The following is a 21,148-nucleotide window of genomic DNA, read 5'->3' as shown; positions in this document are numbered from 1 at the left end:
CCCCCTTCTTTGTATTCATAAAAGGCTACTCCCTGATCCTCCATTGGCCAACCCATTTCCATAGAAACTAAGAGACCTGAGTTTGAATATCAACTACCACTTACTAGCTATGTGTCCATTCATTACTTATTGTCTTAAGGCCAGTTTCCACATCTATAAATAGGAGATGTTGACCTCATAACATTGTTGCAAGATAAACAAGATAATATCTGTAAAGCAATGCAGTAACTGAAATAGTCGCTGATCCTGGAACAAAGTGAATGTTCAATTAATAGTGGCTATCACTAGTTTCTATGACAACTGTCTCCAGGCCCAATCTTTGGTCCTTAATCTGCTTGCCAGAATTCATCCTGGAAGTTGCAGGTAAGTTGTTATGGAGGGAGCAAGTTCTCCAGCTTCCACAGGGAGTTTCTGTTTGCCTATCACGCCTACACTGTTCCCTGGGAGTCTGGTGGGCTTGTGGCATTGATGAGGGGCTCTACAGGTTTGGGCTGAAGGCAAGGCGCTTCCTCCTCTGGTAGGTGGGCTCCTCAAACCTGACAGTGGTCACTTTGAGGGTTCCTTGTGGACTTACCCAGCTGTAGGCGAGAAGTGGCTGACTCTGCCTTGTGTGGACACAGGTCCTGCAGGTATACCTGTCTCTGGGCAATGGCTCACTTGGTCAGTGCCCCTGGGGAGACCCGTCTGTTCAAGCACTTGTCATTTTCCCTGCTCTAGGGTCTCCAAGGTGAGAGGGCAATCCCATGGACCCAGAACCCAGGGGAACCTCCAGGCTCAGCACTGGTCATACTCCAACTACAGCCTCCTCTTATCCCTGGCAACAAACTGCCCCTAGTAACTGGGCCAACCCCGAGGCTGGGGTCCATCCCTCTGAGGTTAGGTAGAGCGCAGCCCCAGGAAGGGAGTCCCCTGCAGACAGGAGCCCAGCCTCCCCCGCCACTCTGTCCCTGCTGACCCCTCCTTGGTAACCTATAGCACACCAAGGCTGGCTGGCTAACAAACAAACAAAACCCCAACAAGAATAAACGAAACATGAAACCAGTCAGATTCAGACCAGAAAATCCCCATTAAAATTGTTTGAGTCCCAAACTTGCTGGACAGGGGCAGGGGTCCAGGCCTGAATCCTTCATAAACCCTCTTGAATGCACTGCAGGAATGCATTAACTGATGTCACTTAGCGTTGGGCCTAAATAAACTGGATCCAACTTCTCAGGCTGGACTTCTTCCAGCTTCGGTTCACCTCCCAGCATCCCTCCCTACAGAGAACTGGGGAAAATCCAAGGCTGAGACGGGGGAAATGCGAGGGCTTAGGAGGGAAATACCCTCTCCCCAGGCCCAGGTTGCTCCATCCCTGCTGGGGCCTCAGGGCTCCTGTCTGGAATTTCCCCACCTTCGCGGGGCAGGAGCGGCCCCTCTTGGGCGGGGAAGGAGGCAGTGCCGGCTCGTCTCCCCTTTCCCCTCTCCCGGACCGGAGGAGCAGGAAGCGGCTGCTCCTTGGGCCACCCAGGAAGCAGCCCCGGCGGGGAGTGCGCGGCGCGGAGACAGCAAGAGAAGGGCCGGGCGGCCGCACCGACCCCATGGCCGCCGACCCCACGTAGCAGCGGCTGGGCAGCCTCCCCGTCTTCACTCGCGACGACTTCGAGAGCGACTGGCGCCTAGTGGCCAGCGGTGGCTTCAGCCGGGTGTTCCAGGCGCGGCACAGGCGCTGGCCGACAGAGTGCGCCATCAAGTGCCCCACTGCCTCCCGCCCGACGCCACCAGGTACTGCCAGCCACGCCCTCCCCTTTCTCGGAGGAGAAACTGAGGCCCGGCAAGCTTTGGACCCAGGGAGCTTGCGAAGAAGGAGTGGGCTGAGTTTGGGGCTGAGGACTGTCCCCCGCAGTGTCTCTGAATTCCACCCAGTAGCCTGAGCCTCCCAGGCACAGCCATACCTGTCTCCCTAACCAAAATAGAGCTGGCACACAATACCTGCTTGTAGACTCAACAGAGGTCAAAGGCAAGCGGGAACTACCTACCAAAGACTCCTTTATCCTATCTAACCTTCCGAACTTGTCCTGCCTCCTTCCATCCTTCTCTACAGCGCCTTCTTCCCCGGGTGTCCTGTGGCAATGACTGCTCTTGACTGCTCTCTGCCCCCCTCCTACTCATCCCAAGTCTCAGGGCAGGGCTGAGCTTCCTGGGAGGCTGTGGCACTTTGCTCAGTGATCTGCAGGGAATCATGTTCTCTCTTCCCATGGTGGGTAGAGGGAGGAGGCCCCTCCCAACCAGTGCAGGCTGAGGAGGCCGGGGGATGGAGACTGCCTGACCTGATGGCCTGTACAGGCCCCTGGAAGGTCAAGTCTGGAGTTCTCTGATGTCTGTTTTTGTTTTTGTCCCTTGCTGTCGTCACGTGCACTATAGCCACGCCTTGACATGCCCCCATTTTTCTCTTCCTACCTCTTTCCCGCTGTTTCCATTGTTCTCTGTCTTCCCACTGATTTGGAATCCAGTCTCATTCCCACTGGAGTTGCATATACTAGCTGTGTGCTTGCACTTTGCAGCCATGAAGAAGACACTCGGGATGTTAAATCTGAGCATGATAATCATGTCCTCCAAGGCTCTGGGACATCAATTAGAGAGTTTGGGGCGGGAGCCTCTCCGACTGGCATCTGGCTTGGATGCTATCTGTGGTTCTCTAGGATTACCATGCAAACCCTTAAGACACAGCCTCAGGTGCCACACACTCAATTCCCAGGCCTTCCCCCACCTTATGAGGAGAGGAAAAATGAAATCGCCCAAGGCCCACTCACCTTCCTCCCTCAACATCTGCCTGTTGGTTTTGGAGGAGGATCAGATTATGCTAGGATTTGTCTAAATCATTTATAGCCTTTGGCATATAGAACGAAATGAAACAGATGACAGTGACATGATTACACTGTGAGACATTGATGCTAACTTCTGCCGCTTTCCCTTCCCAAGTTCTGGGAATTCCCTGGGTGAAGGGGTAAGATAATTAATGGTAATTAAGGCTTAGTATGTATGGATTACTATACTAGGAGCTTTACATGCATTACTTTACTAGATCTTCTTTCCAGCTATTCATTCATTCATCCACTTGACAAACACTTATTGCTCTTCTACTATGTGTCAGGCACTGTTCTACACCCTGGGATTAATGATAAATGCAACAGATGTGTCTTTTCTCTCCAGGAGCTTGCAGCCTAGGGGGAGGAAGACGTTAACTAGATAATCCCACATGTAAATGTAAATGTGCAACTGTGAGAAGCTTAAGAAGGGGAGATTTGTGGTTCTAAGAGAGCTCATTAATAGAAAGTTTGAGATCAGAAAAGGCTTCCTTGAAGAAGTTACGCTATAGCTGAAATGTGAAGAATGAAGTTAAGTAGGTGAGGAGGAGAAAGTTTTCCAAGAACAGACAACAGAGTGTGCAAAGAATCTGTGGCAAGAGGGGCATGGTAAATACAAAGATGGGAAAAGGCCATGATGGCTGGAGCTGGGAGAGTAAAAGAGCAGTGGAAAACCACCGAGCATTTACAGCCAGGTAGCAGTGGTGATAATGGGAGGGATTAATCAGAATTGCAGTATGGAGAATGCATTGGGAGGGGTACAGTGGATGCTGGTCAAGTTAGGAGATTGTTATCTTCATTCTGACAAGAGATGGGTAATCGGGGCTAGACTGGAGTGTTGGTAGTGGAGATAGGAAAGGAATGGGTTAAGCCATATTTAGAAGATAAAAATCCACCTGACTTGGTACTGGATTAGTCATGGGGAGGGTCATGATGAGGAAGAGGGATATTAAAGCTAACTTGATGTCTGGCTTGCCCAAAGGAATGGAGGGTCCACTAAAATGTCCACTCCATGAGAGTGCCTGTTTTGGTCACAGCTCTGTCTCCTGTGCCTGGCACATAGTTGGTGTTCAATAAATATTTATTGAATGGCAGTGTTGACAATTAATGAAGAGAATATGAAAAGAGGCCTAGGTTTGGAGAGGAAGATCATGAGTTCAGCTTTGTACCTGTTGAGTTTCAGATGCCTTTAAATAGTCAAGAAGTGTTGTCAAGCGGACGTCAGAGTAAAGGTTGGTGTTAAGAATATTAAAACTTGGGAGTCACTTGTTATAAGTGGTCATTAAAACTAGGGCATCAGGCCGGTCCTGGTGGCTCATGCCTGAAATCCCAGCACTTTGGGAGGCCAAGGCTGGTGGATCACCTGAGTTCAGGAGTTCAAGACCAGACTGACCAATATGGTGAAACCCCGTTTCTACTAAAAATACAAAAATTAGCTGGGCGTGGTGGCAGGTGCCTGTAGTCCCAGCTACTCAGGAGGCTGAGACAGGAGAATTGCTTGAACCCAGGAGGCAGAGGTTGCAGTGAGCCAAGATCACGCCATTGCACTCCAGCCTGGGCGACAAAAGTGAGACTCAGTCTCAAAAAAACAAAACAAAACAAAACAAAAGCATGGATGAGATGCATTCATTCCAAGCACTAAGTGAAAAAAACAAAGTCCCTGACCTCATGAAGCTTATAACCTAAAGGAGGAAGACAAAATAAATAGCAAATGAATAATAAACTTTTTAGCTATAGCACTCATGACCACCTGACAGTTCTTGATTAAAATATCTAAGAAGAGTTGAGAAGTCTGATTTTCTAAGAAATGGTTTGGTCTAAAAATATTAATGCCAGGGCCCTCTGTGTATAGGGGAGATAAGAGTTGGGATGAGGTTGCTTTTTTTATATAGACTCCTCTGTGAAACACACACTAATTAGGTACTATTTGAGTAGAGATTTGAAGCAAATGAAGGGGTAATCCATGTGGCTCTGTTAGGGAGGAGTGTTCTAGGCAGAGAGAACAACAGGTGCAAAGGTCCTGAGGTGGGACCACACTGGGCACGGTGGAGGAACAGTGGGAAGCCCGTGTGCCAGGAGCACAGTGAAAGGGGAGTGATTAGGAGAGGAAGTCAGCAAGCTGTGCCTGGGGTTGGGGACAAATCTTGTAGGACTTTGTCAGCCATGAAGGAACTTTGGCTTTTACTGTGATGAGGAGAGCCATTGGAGAAGGGCGGTGACATGCTGTGACTTAGATTTTAAAATATGACTTTGGCTGCTGGTTTGAGAATGATTGTGGAGAGGAAGTGAGAGAAAGAGAGAGTCCAATTAGGAGGCTTGGGGCAAGATGCACCTTGCGGGACAGGTGGTGAGAAGTGGTCAGCTTGTTGCTCGACAGTACTTTGAAGCTAGAGCTGGCAGGATTTGCAAAGACTTGACTGTAGGAAGTGAGAGGGAGAAAGGAGTCAAAGATGACACGAGGGTTCTATTCTGAGGACTAGAAGGACAGAGGCCCCATTCACTGAAATGATGAAAACTGGAGGAAGGGCAGGTTTCAGGGGAAAATCAGGAGGTTAGCTTTAAACGCATTTGGTATTGAATATCCAACTGGAGATGTGGAGATTGACTAGAGAAAGATTATAGAGGGAGAGGAGCAAAGAAAAGGCGCTTGGAGCAAGCCCCGTGGTCAAGTAACATGATATGAGCTTGCAAAGGAAACAGAGAGGAAGTGACCAGAAAGGTAGGAGAAACGCAGGAGAATGTTGACACATGGCTCAAGTAATGAAGTTTCAAGAAAAAGAGTGAGAGATCTGAACTATACACTGAGAACTGAAAACTGTTGGTTAGATATAGCAATATAGAGGCTGTTGGTGACTTTAGCCACAGGTGTTCAGGGAAGTGCAGGTGCCAAAAACTAGACGAAAGTGGGTGCAGCAAGATGAGGAAGAGGAGAGACAGCAGTCAATGCTCTCAAGACTTCTGGATATGAAGCTATGAAAGAACTGTGCAAGGCAGTTACAATAATTCCCAGTTTTTAGTTTAGAAACTGAGGCCCAGAGGATCCACTTGCCCAGGGTCATGCAGGTAATAAGGGGTGAAACTGGAATTTGGAATCAGGGCAGTGTGATCCCCACATCCCATGCTTTTTTCCACGTCATGGCAGATGTCATTGGTTCCTGTGAACCCAAGAGGATGAGAGAAGACAGATTAAAAATATCACAGAGGTGGAGAAGAGATCTCTGGCACAAGTAAACAAGAATGGGAGAAACCTACACTAGCCAACCTGTCCAGATGCCAGCAAGAGCATGTGGTTTTTCCTGAAGGTTGGGGCTCTCCAGTTGGCTTCCCAGGGAGGCCCCGGAAGCACACTGCCAGCAGGCTCTGACTGCAGCAGCATCACAGTTTTGCAAATACTGTGCTCTCAAATCTGTCATGTCTCCTTAATCCCCATCCCCGCAATCCCAAAACAATCCATATTTACTGTTCTGTGGGCACATACAGTGAAATGAGCGACAGAGTTTGCAAATGCTTATTTTGTAAGACCTTCCCTTAAGTTGTGACTTCTGTGCCAATTCAACAAAGATGTATTGTGCAGTGCATGGCAATGTGCTGTGGGAATTAAAAAGATGAATAATTACAGTGCATCCATAAAATGGAATAGTGTGCAGCTTTGGGAGATCATGCTTTGGAAGAACCCTGCAAAGGGAGGCTCAGGCTATGTGGGTGCTGAGAGATAGGGCTGGAGGGGAGCAGGGGAGGAAGGCAGGGGCTCTGAGGATCCCGACAGGGCATGCACGCAGTGGGGCCTCCACAAATGTGGGGAATGCGGGGAAGTGCCCGTGCTCCACATATTATGTGATCCAAAAGGAAAGAGAAGAAAGAAGGAGTGAAAGGGAGGGAGAAAGGGAAAGAGATACCTTGAAGGTGGATAGTAAAAGGATTTACCAAAATATCAACAGAGGCTAGCTCTGGAAGGTTGCATACCTGATTATTTATTTTTCTTTTATATAACTCTCTATATTCCCTATGTTTCCTACAAGGTATACGTATGACTTCCATAATTTAAATGGTAACAAATGATGTTTTGAAGCAGAAGCATGAGGCATCATGTTGGTCCTCCAGGGGCTCAAAATCTACTAGGGGAGATAAACATAGAAACAAGCAACCAGAATAAACGATAAACTGTGATACGTGCTTTTTGGTGGCCACCTTTGCAGAATAGACTGGCTCCTAGCTGCAAACTCCTTGACCTCCTGCCTTGTTGCTGCTGGACTGTAATCTATGCTGCCTGCTAAATGGTGCTTCATGTCTGTCCTCCTCCACTACCTTGCAAGTTCCCGAGGCTTCTCTGGGTCCCCACAGCCTGGCATCATGGCTAGTTTTTGTGTTCTTCTGGTTGCTGTAGTAATGAATGGGTCACCCCCTTCCATATCTTGCTTCCCCTCTCCATAGCTCTGATGTGAATTACCTCATTGAAGAAGCTGCCACAATGGAGAAGATCAAGTTTCAGCACATTGTGTCCATCTACAGGGTGTGCAAGCAGCCCCTGGGTATTGTGATGGAGTTCATGGCCAATGGCTCCCTAGAGAAGATGCTGCCCATCCACAGCCTCTGCTGGAAGCTCAGGTTCCGCATCATCCATGAGACCAGCTTGACCATGAACTTCCTGCACAGCATTAAGCCGCCTGTGCTCCACCTGGACCTCAAGCCGGGCAACATCCTTCTGGACAGCAACATGCATGTCAAAGTAAGGGCTCTGGCCAATCCTCTGCTCCCTTTCACTTGAGGGTTTCCTCCAGGTAAGCAGAATTATCCACCTGCCTGACCGGCCTGACAAGGGTTTTAAGCAGTTCCCTTCATGGACAAATTCTAAAGGCAGGGATCACACTGCAGCAGAGATGGCTAAGCAGTGAAATTTGGGGCATGAGGCTGGGTATCAGGATGCCTATAATAACCCTCTTTGGACTCAGTTTCCCATCTCTAAATTGGATAGAATAATCCCTATCCCCCCACACTTTCTTTTATTTGGATGGAGATGTGTGTAAATGAGACAATCCCTAAAAAAGTTGTAATGGACTTTCTTTCACTTCCTAAAACTTTTTTCTGCCCCAGGACCTTTGCACCTTCTGTTCCCCCACACCCCCCCCCCAATTTATCTAGCACAGGTCTACTCATTATTCAGCTCTCAGCTTAAACATCACCTCCTCAGGGAGCTCTTCCCTGATCTACTCCAGCAGGTCCCCATTATATACCTTCACCGTACCTCTGATTCTCCGTACTACTAACCCCAACATAGGTATATAATCATAAGTGAAACACTTTCCTTATTGGCTGGACCCCCCATTTGAATAAGTATTTACGAGGATATGGAGTGTGTGTGTTGACAGGGCGTGTCTCATTTTTCTCATCTGCTGCCCAGTCCTTGGTCCACAGCCTTCCTGGCCCTCAATGCATGGCCAACTTGGCAAGTGAATGACTCAATGGATGAGAGCAAAGGGAAGATAAATGTCCATGGTATAAGTGTTTCAGGGCCCCTGGAGGTGAAACGAACAGCTCACCGAAGGTGGCAACTTCATTCGTAGTCTCTGGATAATGGTAACACCTACCATCTCCTAACTACATGCCAGGCACTGTTTAAGTGCTTTTTGCATGGTACTTCATTTAGTGCTCACAATAGCACTATGAGTTAAATACTCATATTCCTTCTACTTTACAGATGAAGAAACTGAGGCTCTGAGAAGATGAGTAATTTGGCCAAGATCATCCAGATAGTCAGTGGTAGTCCTGGGGGAGTGCCGTAGAAAACCACTGCTCTACCCTGGAACAGGCAGATGGCAGGAGGGGTGAGAAGCCATAGCCGTTTTCTGTTCATGTGACTCTATCGCGTCCTTATCCCTCCCCCTGCTTTCTCCCAGATTCCAGACTTCGGCCTGTCCAAGTGGATGGAACAGTCCACCCGGATGCAGCACATCGAGAGGTCGGCTCTGCGGGGCATGCTCAGCTACATCCCCCTGAGATACTCCTGGAGAGTAACAAGGCCCCGGGGCCCAAACATGATGTGTGCAGGTGAGAAGGAGGCCAGGCACAATGCCACACACGCAGCAGGCAGCTTGCTGCCGCCACCCTGCCTGGCCACTATGGCCCAAAGGGCAGGACAGTGCGGGGATGAGGTCTGGCCGGAGGCGGAGGGCTGGGGAGGACTCTGGCTGGAGAGGCGGAGGGCTGGGGAGGACTCTGGCTGGAGAGGCGGAGGGCTGGGGAGGACTCTGGCTGGAGAGGCGGAGGGCTGGGGAGGACTCTGGTGGAGAGGCTTGCCTGGGACTGTGTGAACCGTAGGCGCCCCAGGCTGGGGTGATCTTGGATGTTCAACTAAGTCATTCAGAAAGCGTTTTCTGCATCCACAGCTTTGCTATTGTCATCTGGGAGCTCCTCACTCAGAAGAAACCATACTCAGGCAAGCAGGCAGCTGTGGCTCTGTGTCGGGGGCAAGAGGGCCCCTGGGAGGGGTTCCTGGAAGGGGCTGTGGGAGGACTGAGGGTTGAGAAGGAGTGCAAGTCCAGGTGTGTGTAGAACTGTATTCTCTTCAGGGATTCCTCTCCTCACCCTCCTTCCTTCCTACCTCTATTTCTAGAGCTCATGTCACAGCTAAAGGAAAGGGAAAGTCAGCCCAGCCCCCAGCCCATGTCTTGTGGCTCTAACTTCCTTGCTTCTAAAGTGCCCTTTCTGCCTTCTCATACCCCTGCCCCCTGCCACCTATATGCCAGGTAAAGAGACTGCAGGAAACTTGGAAAACCTCGCAACGTTGAGAGTCAGAGCCTTTACCTAGGCCTGTCTGTCAGCCCTGCTACTTTTGGACAGCACAGACCTGCAATGTGGGGTCATGTCTAGTCTTGACCTGGGAGGTGGCTGGAGCCAGACCAGAGAGACTTGGCTACTCAACACAGAACCTCAAGTCGGTTGAAAGTCTAGCTGTTTACTCACCAAGCATTTGTGGAGCCCCCACTGCATGCGTGCCCTGTCGGGATCCTCAGAGTCCCCACTTTCCTCCCCTGCTCCCCTCCAGCCCTACCTCTCAGCACCCACATAGCCTGAGCCTCCCTTTGCAGGGTTCAACATGATGATGATTATTATCCAAGTGACGGCAGGCATGCGGCCCTCCCTACAGCCTGTCTCTGACCAATGGCCAAGCGAGGCCCCGCAGATGGTGGACCTGGTGAAATGCTGCTGAGACCAGGACCCCAAGAAGAGGCCATGCTTTCTAGGTGCTCATCCGGCGCCCCTTGCCCAGGGACTGGGAGCTGGGCGCAGCCGGGAGGGGAGATGACTGGGCACTCCTGGGAGCTATGCAGAGAGACACTTTTGACCCTATGGCCTAGAAGGACTTTTTTTTTTTTTTTTTTTTTTTTCCAGAAACACGGTGTCTGTGGTCCAGGCTGGAGTGTGGTGGTGCAATCATTCCTCACCATAAGCTCGAACTCCTGGGCTCAAGAGATCCTCCCACCTCAGCCTCCTGAGTAACCAGAACAACAAGCACACCACTATGCCTGGCTAATTTGTAGATTTTTTTTTTAAAAGATGGGGTCTCACTGTGTTATTCAGGCTGTTCTCAAACTCCTGGCCTCAAGTGATCCTCCTGCCTCATCCTTCCAAAGTGCTGGGATTACAGGTGTGAGCCACTGTACCTGGCCTAGAAGGACTTTTTGAGGCAGAATCTGCATCACGGGGCTGGGAGGGCAGCATTAGGAGCCAGGAGTAGCTGAGGATGGGTTCTGGGCTCTGTGCGTGTTAATGCATGTGCCTGTGGGAGGCAGAGTAGAAAACCTTCGGTGCCAAAAGGCAGAAGCCACAGCATCTGGGCCTGGCCCTGTCTCCAAACTCTCCAGCCAGCCTTGGGTCCTTTCAGAGCTACTGTTCCCTCATTTGTAAAATGTTTCCAGGCCATGAGATCACAGGCCGGGGATGGCCCGTGAGGTCGTCCAGTCCTTTGGGGACTGTGAAAATGTACCTGTGTGTAAGTGTGAGCATCTTAGAGATCGCCTAACCTTGCCCCTCAATCTGTGGGAAAGGCCCCTGATAACTCAGAGGGTCAGTGACTTGCTGAAGGTGCCCCACCATGACCCAGTTTCCTGCCTTCTCGAGCATGTATATGAACATGTTCATATGCTCATATGTTCAATCCAGGAATGGATTTTGGGAGGAGACAGGAATGCTAGGGCATGTAAAACAGGGAGGGTACTGTGGGCCAGCCTGTTGCTTCCTTTCCTGTCTTTCTCCCATTCATGGAGCAGACATTACCATTAAGACAGACATACTGCCATCACCGCTGCAGAGTCCTGTGGTCGTCCCAGAGAGCGAGGCCCTGGCCAGGAAGGTATCTCGCAAGCTGTTGCTGCGCCAGTCCCTGGAGGTGAGTGTGTGCGTTTGGCAGTCCTTACGGTCGTGCTAAGCTGGAGCCCGCTGTGTGGACTGTTGTGATCTCTGGCCAGACACTGAGCACTCATGCACAGTTCAGCTCGGGGCCACCTCCATCCAGAGGGAACACCTTTCCCTAATTTGCACGAAGGTGCGCGAAGGGATAGTGGTGCCTGGAGCACAGAGCCCCTGGGAAGGATATACCTTCTCTCACATGCTTGGGACCAAGCTGACTCCCGTCCTGCAAAGGAAAGCCTGGCTCTCCCAAGCTTTCATGCTGTTGGTGTCATCATCATCCCTCTGCTCTCCTGTCCCTACTCTAACACGGGAACCAGCCATGGGTTAGCATGGGACTCCCCTGGCTGAACTCACAGATCCACCCTGAAGTTCACATGGCCCAAGCGGAAGGCAAGGCCCTGAGCTGCCTCTTTCTGGAGGGTTTTACCAGTTCAGTATTTTCCTCTGGAGAGCTGGCGATAGTCATAGCAAAGGAGAAGGGTCTCCCAAGATAGGGTGGGCTGTGAGTCCTGACAGTGACCCGGAGTGCTGGAGAGAGGAAAGGAGGGGAGGAGGGCACAGGCTAGAACTGCACCTCTGATCTCCACCTTGCCTGCTGGTTATGCCTCCCCAGGTGAATGAGGACATCAGCCAGGAACTGATGGACAGCGGTGAGTCTGGGTGCCACGGGTGGGACCAGAGAACTCACAGCAGAGAAAGTGGAGTCAAACCACACCCTTTCCCCATCTGCCTGGCCTCCCCCTCCTCCCCAGGCCTGTCACACATCCAGGTTTTGGATGCCCTTTTCCAGCACCCAGCCGCGTGTTCAGAAAAGCACATGCCCTCAGGGAACCTGGCCGCCTCCCCTTCAGGTCTGTGTCCTTGCAAGACCGGATTTCTCCTTTCCTGACCTGAGAGGTGGAGCATTGGTTCTCAAGGCTAGCTGCATGTTAGAACTGCTCGGGAAATTTAAAAAAAAAAAAAAAAAAATGCTTTGCCTTGGGCACACCCTAGACTAATTAAACCAGAATCTGTGAGGGTCAGGCCTGGGTAGTAATCATTTATTCTAATACTCCACTGGGTAGAGCAAAAGGATGTTGATCCTTAAGACCTCAGAGGGGAGTTTAGATCATAGAGCTCCAATCACAAGTTTATTTCCAACTTACAACTACTTACTTCCCCTCAGGCCCTCCCCTGAAAGCTCTTACCTACGTAATTTGTCCTTCAATGGTAGAAGGAGCTGGTCATTGTCTGTCCTCTCTTTGCTGATCCAGATATGGAAGCTCAAAGAGGCAGTGAATTGGCTAAGGTCGGGGGATGCTGAGGGGTGAAACCAGGATTTGCACTCAGGCCTCCTGAGCCCACTGCTCTTTCTGCCTCATCTGTGGGGAAAGGACTGCAGGACTCAGTTCTCCAGGACGACAGAACCTGAACTTGAATAGTAACAGTTATGGCTGTGTAGAGAGCCATGCTTAGGAAAGGCATTGCCCTTACTGCTCTAGCCTCTGTTCCTGGATGGTACTTCCAGGAGGCAGGGGGATGGCCATGATGACCTCTGGACAGGTCACAGGTCCTTTATTTCAACCCCATCTTTCTCCCAGCAGACTCAGGAAACTACCCGAAGTGGACCTTTCAGCTCTCCGACTGTGAGAATTTGGTCCCAAGAGATGAGGAACTGTGCATCTATGAGAACAAGGTCACCCACCTCCACTTCCTGGTAGCCCAGGGTAGTGTGGAGCAGGTGAGGTTGCTGCTGGCCCATGAGGTAGATGTGGACTGCCAGACGGCCTCTGGATACACGCCACTCCTGATCGCCGTCCAGGACCAGCAACCCGACCTCTGTGCCCTGCTTTTGGCACATGGTGCCGATGCCAACCTAGTGGATGAGGATGGTTGGGCCCCGCTGCACTTTGCAGCCCAGGATGGGGATGACCGCACTGTGCGCCTGCTCCTGGACCACGGGGCCTGTGTGGATGCCCAGGAACATGAGGGATGGACCCCTCTTCACCTGTCTGCACAGAATAACTTTGAGAATGTGGCACAGCTTCTGGTCTCCCGTCAGGCTGACCCCAACCTGCATGAGGCTGAGGGCAAGACCCCTCTCCACATGGCCGCCTACTTTGGCCATGTTAGCCTGGTCAAGCTGCTGACCAGCCAGGGGGCTGAGTTGGATGCTCAGCAGAGAAACCTGAGAACACCACTGCACCTGGCAGTAGAGCGGGGCACAGTGAGGGCCATCCAACACCTCCTGAAGAGTGGAGCGGCCCCTGATGCCCTTGACCAGAGCGGCTACAGCCCACTGCACACTGCGGCTACCGGGGGCAAACACCCGATCTGCAAGATGCTGCTCAGGTGCGGAGCCAGCCTTGAGCTGCCCACCCACCAGGGCTGGACACCCTGCATCTAGCGGCCTACAAGGGCCACCTGGAGATCATCCATCTGCTGGCAGAGAGCCACACAAACATGGGTGCTCTCGGAGCTGTGAACTGGACTCCCCTGCATCTAGCTGCACACCACAGGGAGGAGGCGGCGGTGTCGGCACTGCTGCAGTGCGGGGCTGGCCCCAATGCTGCAGGGCAGTCAGGCTGGACACCCCTCCACCTGGCGGTCCAGAGGGGCACCTTCCTGAGGGTCATCAACCTCCTGGAACATCACACGAATGTCCACACCCGCAACAAGGTGGGCTGGACACCTGCCTACCTGGCCGCCCTCAAGGGCAACACAGTCATCCTCAAAGTGCTGGTCAAGGCAGGCGCCCAGCTGGACGTCCAGGATGGAGTAGGCTGCACACGCCTGCAACTGGCCCTCCACAGCCGAAAGTGGGGCATCATGTCCTTCCTAGAGGGCAAGGAGCTGTCAGTGGCCACTCTGGGTGGTTCAGAGCCAGGAGCCCAGACAGAAATTTAGACAACTTGGCCAGGCGTGGTGGCTCACGCCTATAATCCCAGCACTTTGGGAGGCTGAGGCAGGCAGATCACCTGAGATCAAGAGTTTGAGGCCAGCCTGGCCAACATGGTGAAACCCTGTCTCTACTAAAAATACAAAATTTAGCTGGGTGTGGTGGCGCATGCCTGTAATCCCAGCTACTAGGGAGGCTGAGGCAGGAGAATTCCTTGAACCCAGGAGGCAGAGGTTGCAGTGAGCTGAGATCACACCACTGCACTCCAGCCTGGGCAACAGAGCAAGACTTCATATACACATACACACACACACAGACACACACATATGTATAGGGAAGGAAGAAGGAAGGAAGGAAGGGAAGGAAGGGTGGAGGGAGGAGGGAGGAGGGAGGGCGGTGAGAAGCAAAGGAATTTAGACAACCTGGGCCTCTCGCCTGGATGGAGTAGGAATTGATGAAAGTGCAGCTGGGCTTCTGACAGGGCGTCTTCCCCGTCTGCACTCTTCACCTGCCCCTTCAACCTCGAGAGGAACCAGGAACCTGGGTGACGGAGGCATGGGGAGAGGTACCACTGTGGCTGCAGCTGAGGAAGGGGCCCTGGCTTAGAAAGCTGCCTTCAACACGTCCTCCAGTCACTTCCAACAGAACCCAGGCTTCCTCCCCCTCCTTTCTGGGGACGCAAGCCCCCCAGATGAATCCCCTCTCCAGTCCAAGACACATATGACCTTTTGCCACTCGCCTCTGAGTTCACAGGGGCCCTTGCATCCTAGCAGACCCCCTCTGAAGATGGTGGGAGGTACAGCAGTGAGGGAAGGAGGATCCTCCCATCTCATGTCTTGTGTTCTTGGCTCCTTACCTCAGGCTGGGGTGGGAGAGCCAGACACATGTGCTTTGCTCAAGGGGCAGAAGCTAAAAGTTCAAAGGAGGTTTCTGCTTGCTGTTTAAAGTCCCAGCCAGCCACCTGTTGCCGCGCTGACCACAGCTTTCCAGTGCCCCTGATCGCAGTGTGTGGGTCTCCCTCATGGCCTTTGGGGGGTATAGGAAGGGTGCACTCCAACTGTGGATAAGTCACCCTATGTGAGATGCGAGGTCTCTGGTCCCCAGCGCCACCCTTCACCCTTCATCGTGTCCAGTTTTAAGGCCAGATTTCAAACTCTGAAGTCAAGAAAGCTGAGGCTCTGAGTCTCCTGTTTAGAGGTGGATTGGCCTGTGGAACCAAGTTGCATATAGAGGCCAGTAGCGTTAATATGGTGTGCTTGTATGCGATTTGTCTAATGTAGGGTATATGTGTGTGCATATGTGTGTGTTCACAGTAACTTTATGTGACCAGAGCCCTAGTTCAGCTTCCAGGAGAGCAGCCAACAATTTGGAGGGAGTGGGGACAGGATGAGTGTCCTGGGGCTCTATCCTGCTCCTTCTATCTCCCTGCACTGCTGGACAGCCCAGTAGAAGCAGCCCCTCGCACTCAGGGATGTTTTGCAATTGTCAGAGAAAAGGAATCATCTGTCCCACATATTGGCCAGCTCTGAGCCAAGCTGATTGGCAGGCCCACCTCTGCATGTCATTCTCCTGGGCTGGGCACTCCAGTCTGGGCATGGGGCCAGCAGCCAGCAGCCTGGCATCAGCATGGTGTGAGAGAGGTGGGGCAGAGGAAATGTGTTGCCCACGTGCAATCCTGTTGAATTAACAAGTCCCTTTCAGCAGAGCTAGCAGCTTTGTGTCCTCCATCCTTTGGCCTCGACCACAGCTCCAGCCTGTTGGGCCCTGGGCCCTTTACCACCGCCTTGCCATAGCTTATGGCCACCATGGAAAGTCAGGTGTGAGCCCAGGAAGCTGGAGTGTGTCCTAGAGCCAGGGTTGTAAACTGAGCGTGCACATTAAAATCTCCTGGGCGAGGGGCTTTTAAAATATACCAACGCCTGGCCCTACCCTCAACCAATTAAACCAGAACCTCCATGGTAGGAACCTGGTGTGAGCATCATTAACAATTCCCAGGTGATTCTGAAGAGCACCCAGGGCTGAGAAGCACTGGGGCGTCTCGTGGTTTCCCTCTGTGCCCTTCCTTAGCATAACCCTGCAAACATCATGACCAGCAACTTGGGTATCAGAGGTCTTTTTCTCTCCCATCTGGACTCCTGAGGACTGGGGGCAGGGGACGCTTAGCTGACTGTTCCATCCTCCTACTCCCTGCTAGCTGCCCAGCTCGATCTCTTTAGTCTCACTGAGACTAAGCCTTAGGCAAAACTTGTAGTTAAAGATGTCCCTAGGAGTTCTATCTTTCCCAGAACATGGAGGAGCAGGAGGAGGGAAGTGGAGGAGGCACAGGGCTGTTTGCTTCTCCTTGCACTCTGAAGTCTCCCACCTGCCGGGATCCTATCTGCCCTTCCAGATCTAACTCCAAATCTAGGACTCTATGAGAGCCAGAGAAGGCTCTGGGGCTACATACTTCCAGCCAGGGGAGCTCAGATCCATTGGTGTGAGTGATCAGGAAGGAACCAAAGGGGGAGAAGAGTAGCTGGCTGATCCTATTGGAAAGAACTGAGAACTGAGAAAAGGCCTTGAAGAAAAGATTTAGAAAAAGTAGGTGATCCTTTGCACCTAGAGTCCAGTGAATGGCAGGGATGCCATGTGGACAAGACTGTCCCCTGGAATCATTTCAGCTCTGGTGATCCTGAGTCTAGGCAGAGATTCTCACACCCCTGCTTCCTCTACTTCCTTCCTCTAAGAGATAACTCTTAGACGTGACTTCAAGCCAGCCCATGGCCCCTCATTACCTACCAGTGTCCTCTTCTGCCCTATCAAGCCGCTCCTAGCCAGACACAGACACACGCACAAACACACACAGTATCCACCTTGAGTCCCATTTCAACACAGTTGCCTTCTAGAGCTTCCCCAAGGATGTTTACAATTGGGTTTGAATGAGGCCCTTGAAATTCCCAAGGAGAGGGTCTCCAGTGGAAGTTCAAGCCCTATTTAGGGGAGACTGGGGATCAGGGGGATAAGAGCTCCCTAATGTCTTGCTGGGCATCTCCTCTTGGAGGTCCTGTAGACCCCTTCAACTCAAAGTGTCCCAACCTAAGCATTCTCTTCTCCCTCCACAAGCCTGACTTCACCCTTTATACTCCATTTTAGTTGAAGGTATCCAAACTCCTAACTTAGGAGCCATTCTGGACCAGCACTGGGAGGATGGAAGCCTTCTATATCCACACTGCTCAGTACGATAGCCGCCAGCCACAGGTGCTGCTGAGCACTTGAAATGTGGCTCGTGTGACCAAGGAATCAAGTTTTTTTATTTCAATAAATTAAATGTGGGTATCTAGCCACATGGGGACAGTGGACAGCACAGTCCAGTCTATACCTGTCTTGCCTCCTCCAGGCAGTTGCCGTGTTGCATGGGGTCGATCAGGAAGGGGTTTTCTAGAAGATGCGTATGTTGAATGAGGACAAGGACAGAGCAGAAAAGGAGCAAAGCCTGGACTGGATAGAAGGGGAGAGGATCAGCTGGGGAATGTGAAAGAGACACAGCTGCTATGGAGAGCAGACGGTGGCCAGCCGATGGAGGGACAGTGCTGTCCAGGTGTGGGTAGGGAGGTGCGTATTCGATGGAGAGACCTTAATGTCCATTCTGATTTGGGAGCTCCCACACAGGATGAGGGACAGTTGGGAGCTGCTGTCGGTTTCCCAGCAGAAGGAGGATGCAATCAGAACATGCCATGCATCCTAAAGACCTCTTCAGCTGTGTGCAGGATGAGGAAATGGGGGCCAGTGGTGGGAGATGGGGACCCTGCCCTATGGGGCTTCAGAGCCAGGCACACCTGGCTTGGCATCCCAATTCTGCCCTTTGCTATCTGTGGGCTTTACCCAGACTTTCCAGGCTTAGGCATCTGTATTTATAACAGATTTGCTATCTCAGGGATGCAATTAGATCACGCCTATCTCCAGCACACATTGGTACTCACCGTCACTTCTCTCCTCTTCCAACTTTCTGTTCCCTGTCGTTTCTCACCAATGTTACTCAAGTAACTCCCTCATTACCCTTTACCCATATGACAGCCTCCTTTCCCTTCCTAAACTGTGCTTCAACCAATCCAGCCCACCTCAAGGAGGACATTCCTGGGTCCTGGGAGATGGCATCCTCTAGCCTAGCCATCCCCAGAGGTGTAGATAGCCCAGATTGTTCCACCTGGATCCTTTCTTGTGCTGGGAGATGGAAGCTGTTGATGGAACCCTCCAGTTATGAGACTGGGGATCCTAAAGGAGCAGGGGAGTCTTGGCAAGCTGTCTCCACAGCAAAGTGTAGGGCAGAGGCCCAAACGGGCTGCCGCCACTGTCTAGAAGGGAGGCAGGACTGCGGGGATCAGCAGAAAACTCCTCAGGGGTGAAAAGGCCTATGGAAAATGAGGAGACTGGGGAGATGGTGTCCCTCTCCAAAGCCAACCTGAGGGGAGTGAGCCCCAGAGAGAGAATGACAAGGGGCAGGGCTGAGAAGGGGAGGAAACAAGGCTCCGGGCCTGTGACAGGGAGGAGAGGAAGGAGGGAGCCCCAGGACTTCCTGAACACACAGATGGCAGCTCTGGGGTGATCTTGTGTTCAGGAACATTCCTTTCCTGATGCCCCCTGCGCTTACCTAGAGAACACATCTCACCAACATGTGAGGGCCTCCAGTGAGTTAGGGCTCCAACCCACTCTGAAACCAGCCAGCCTTGCTGCCTTGCTGCAGCCCCCACCAGCCCCAGGCCCCTCTTCCTGCTAATGCTGAGTCCCCTTCTTCCACTGGTGCCTGCCGGGATCTGATCTGCCCTTCCAGATCCAACTTGCCTGTCCCTGCCCACGAACACTTCTCCGCTTGCCCCCTGGAGATGCTCACTCCTTCCTCAGGGGCATTCTGTCCCGATGCCCAGTGTGGTGAGGTTGACAGAGCTGCTCTCAGGTCCACCTTCCTTGCTCATTGCATGGCACATCACCACGCCCCACTTGTTTCTGTGTTCCTTCCAGTCCCCTCTTAGTGCCCTGGTGTCTGGGGCTCAGAGGGTGCTTCCTCCCTGCTTGCTGAATCGTATCACCGGTAGCAGGGGTTTTTGCTGTAAGGTCATGTAAGGGACAGAGGACAGGAACCAGGCTATGCTGAGGTCGGGGAGGGAAACTGGGTGGCTGGGTCTAGTGGACCCGGGCAGGCAGACCTGGGTTCTTATCTTGGCTGAGCCATTTACTAGTCGCAGATCCCAGGTTGCTAAAACTATCTTAGCTTGATGGTATCATCCAGTGTCAGTAATGCTTATCTCTGGGTCGTTGTAAGAATTAAACCTGATGCCCTGCCAGTCAGAGGGCAAGGCAGTTAATAAGCACTCAACACATTCATTTCTTGCAGTTCCTCCTAAATCAGAGGAATGTTTCTCTTGCAATAAGACATAGACAGTCCATCCTTTGGGAGCCTTTTGCAAGGATGCTCTTAGAAGCCTCTGCCCATTTCCCTTTGCCAATACACTCAGGAAAGGAAAGGGAGACTCTCCTTCAGTGCCTTGGTGTGGGCTGAGACACTGAAGCCCCCTGGGAAACACCTACAGATCAGGTCAGTTATAGAGCAAGGGCCAGCCCCACTAGCCGGTCATGCCTCCTCTACCCAGAGCCTGGGTGAGGTCTGTGCCGCCAGCTCTGGGAGAAAACCAACAAGGGACTTATCTCCTCCAGGGCAGTGTCCTGCCTCTCTTGCCCCTCCCATGCTTTCCCCTGCCCTGGACACAGCAGAGATCCTGGCCCCCCACATGACCCTCCCCACAACTTACACACTCCTGGGGGCAACAGGACAAAGTGTTGGGAGTTGGGCCTGATGAGGAAAATCCAGCAGGTGTAGACGGTCCAGCTTTGTCTCTGCACAGTCCATGGCCCCAGGCCCTGCCCTCCCATTCCTGGAATGGCACCACCTCCCCGCTTTCCGGATAGCCATCCTTCACTTCTTTCCTGTGCAGCTCTGACTCCCCCTGGCCCTGGGGTGCCAGAGAGGTGGCCCCCCTCCCTGGCCTCACGCGCAGCTCTGGGTGTCAGAAGCCAGGTGTGAATGTGGGAGACGCCACATGCAAGTGGAGCGGTCATGCAGCACTTCCCATGAACCTGGGGCTGTCTCTGGCTCTGGTTGGGAGTCAGAGTTCTCTCCACATCCCTCCTTGCCATTCCCTCTCCTGCGCCTCTCCGGGCCTCTGCTCCAATGAGGCCTTATTGGCCAAGTAGCAGAACTGTGATGAGAGAGGAAGCAGGAAGCTGTTCCTACCAGGTACCCCCTTCCCACGTCCCCTCTAACCCCACAAAACCAGGGTAGGTCTCCCCACTCCAAAGATGGTCTGCTCTCCCTCCACCAGCCTCCTGCTTCCCCGTGCACCCCCAGAAACTAGTGTAGCAGAGCCAGGGCCACCTGGTTGGCAGGAGAGGACCCTCCAGCACACAGATGCCCAGACTGGCTTTCTCGGTCCTGAAGCCCCACTAAGAACTGCTCTGTCCCCACCACCTACCCACTTGCTTCCTGGAGCAGCCCAGGTTCTGTTGACATGCACCCCAGGCTGTTACCCTACAGGTCTGGTCCAAAACAGGTATTCTTTCTCTTTTAAAAAAAAATCTTCTGACCATCCTAGCATCTTTCAGCTGCACTCAGCCTGGTCAGAAGCCTGGGCTGGAATGGACAATATAAGATGTAGACTCAGAAGATCTACCCTGAAAGGGAAACCACCCTTTCCGTATGAGAGGTTTCTGTTCTGTAAGTGGAGATGATAAGAATGCCCCTCACTCCAGGCTGTTAGGAGAAGAACATGCCATCAGGGAGGGCAAAGCCCGCAGACAGGGCCCTGTGCAGATGGAAGCTAAAGTAGCACACTGAGCCCAGGTCCTGGGACCCAAGAGGACAGTGAGCCAGTGGGACACAGAGAGGGTTGGGCCACCAGGTAAAAGGAGCTATGCAGTCCCTGGGGACAGGGATGTTTTGGGAAGGGATTCCAGATAGGAGGGGATGCTGGAAATGCCCCCAAAGCAG

At 52.2% G+C, this 21,148-nt stretch overlaps 2 protein-coding genes across 2 annotated transcripts in view; both read left to right on the top strand.

The window, feature by feature from the left end:
- Positions 1–7,368, top strand: part of TTC12 (tetratricopeptide repeat domain 12) — a 79,653-nt gene extending 72,285 nt beyond the window's left edge. The window contains exon 22 of the mRNA XM_031652946.1: positions 7,353–7,368. The gene's annotated coding sequence lies outside the window, so the exon portion shown is untranslated. The remainder of the gene's footprint in view (positions 1–7,352) is intronic.
- ANKK1 (ankyrin repeat and kinase domain containing 1) lies at positions 1,578–14,216 on the top strand. The gene is given in 11 exon segments (XM_003910720.5): positions 1,578–1,734; positions 1,737–1,761; positions 7,275–7,569; positions 8,738–8,825; positions 8,828–8,888; positions 9,227–9,276; positions 9,929–10,084; positions 11,111–11,229; positions 11,866–11,902; positions 12,836–13,627; positions 13,630–14,216. Coding segments are annotated over 11 exon segments (2,289 nt in total). The 3' UTR covers positions 14,139–14,216.
- Positions 14,217–21,148: the final 6,932 nt, after the last annotated feature.

This window comes from Papio anubis, chromosome 12, assembly GCF_008728515.1.
Source record: "Papio anubis isolate 15944 chromosome 12, Panubis1.0, whole genome shotgun sequence".
NCBI classification, from domain to species: Eukaryota; Metazoa; Chordata; class Mammalia; order Primates; family Cercopithecidae; genus Papio; species Papio anubis.
Note: the sequence above shows the minus strand (reverse complement) of the source record. Positions and strands in the feature narration are given on the sequence as shown.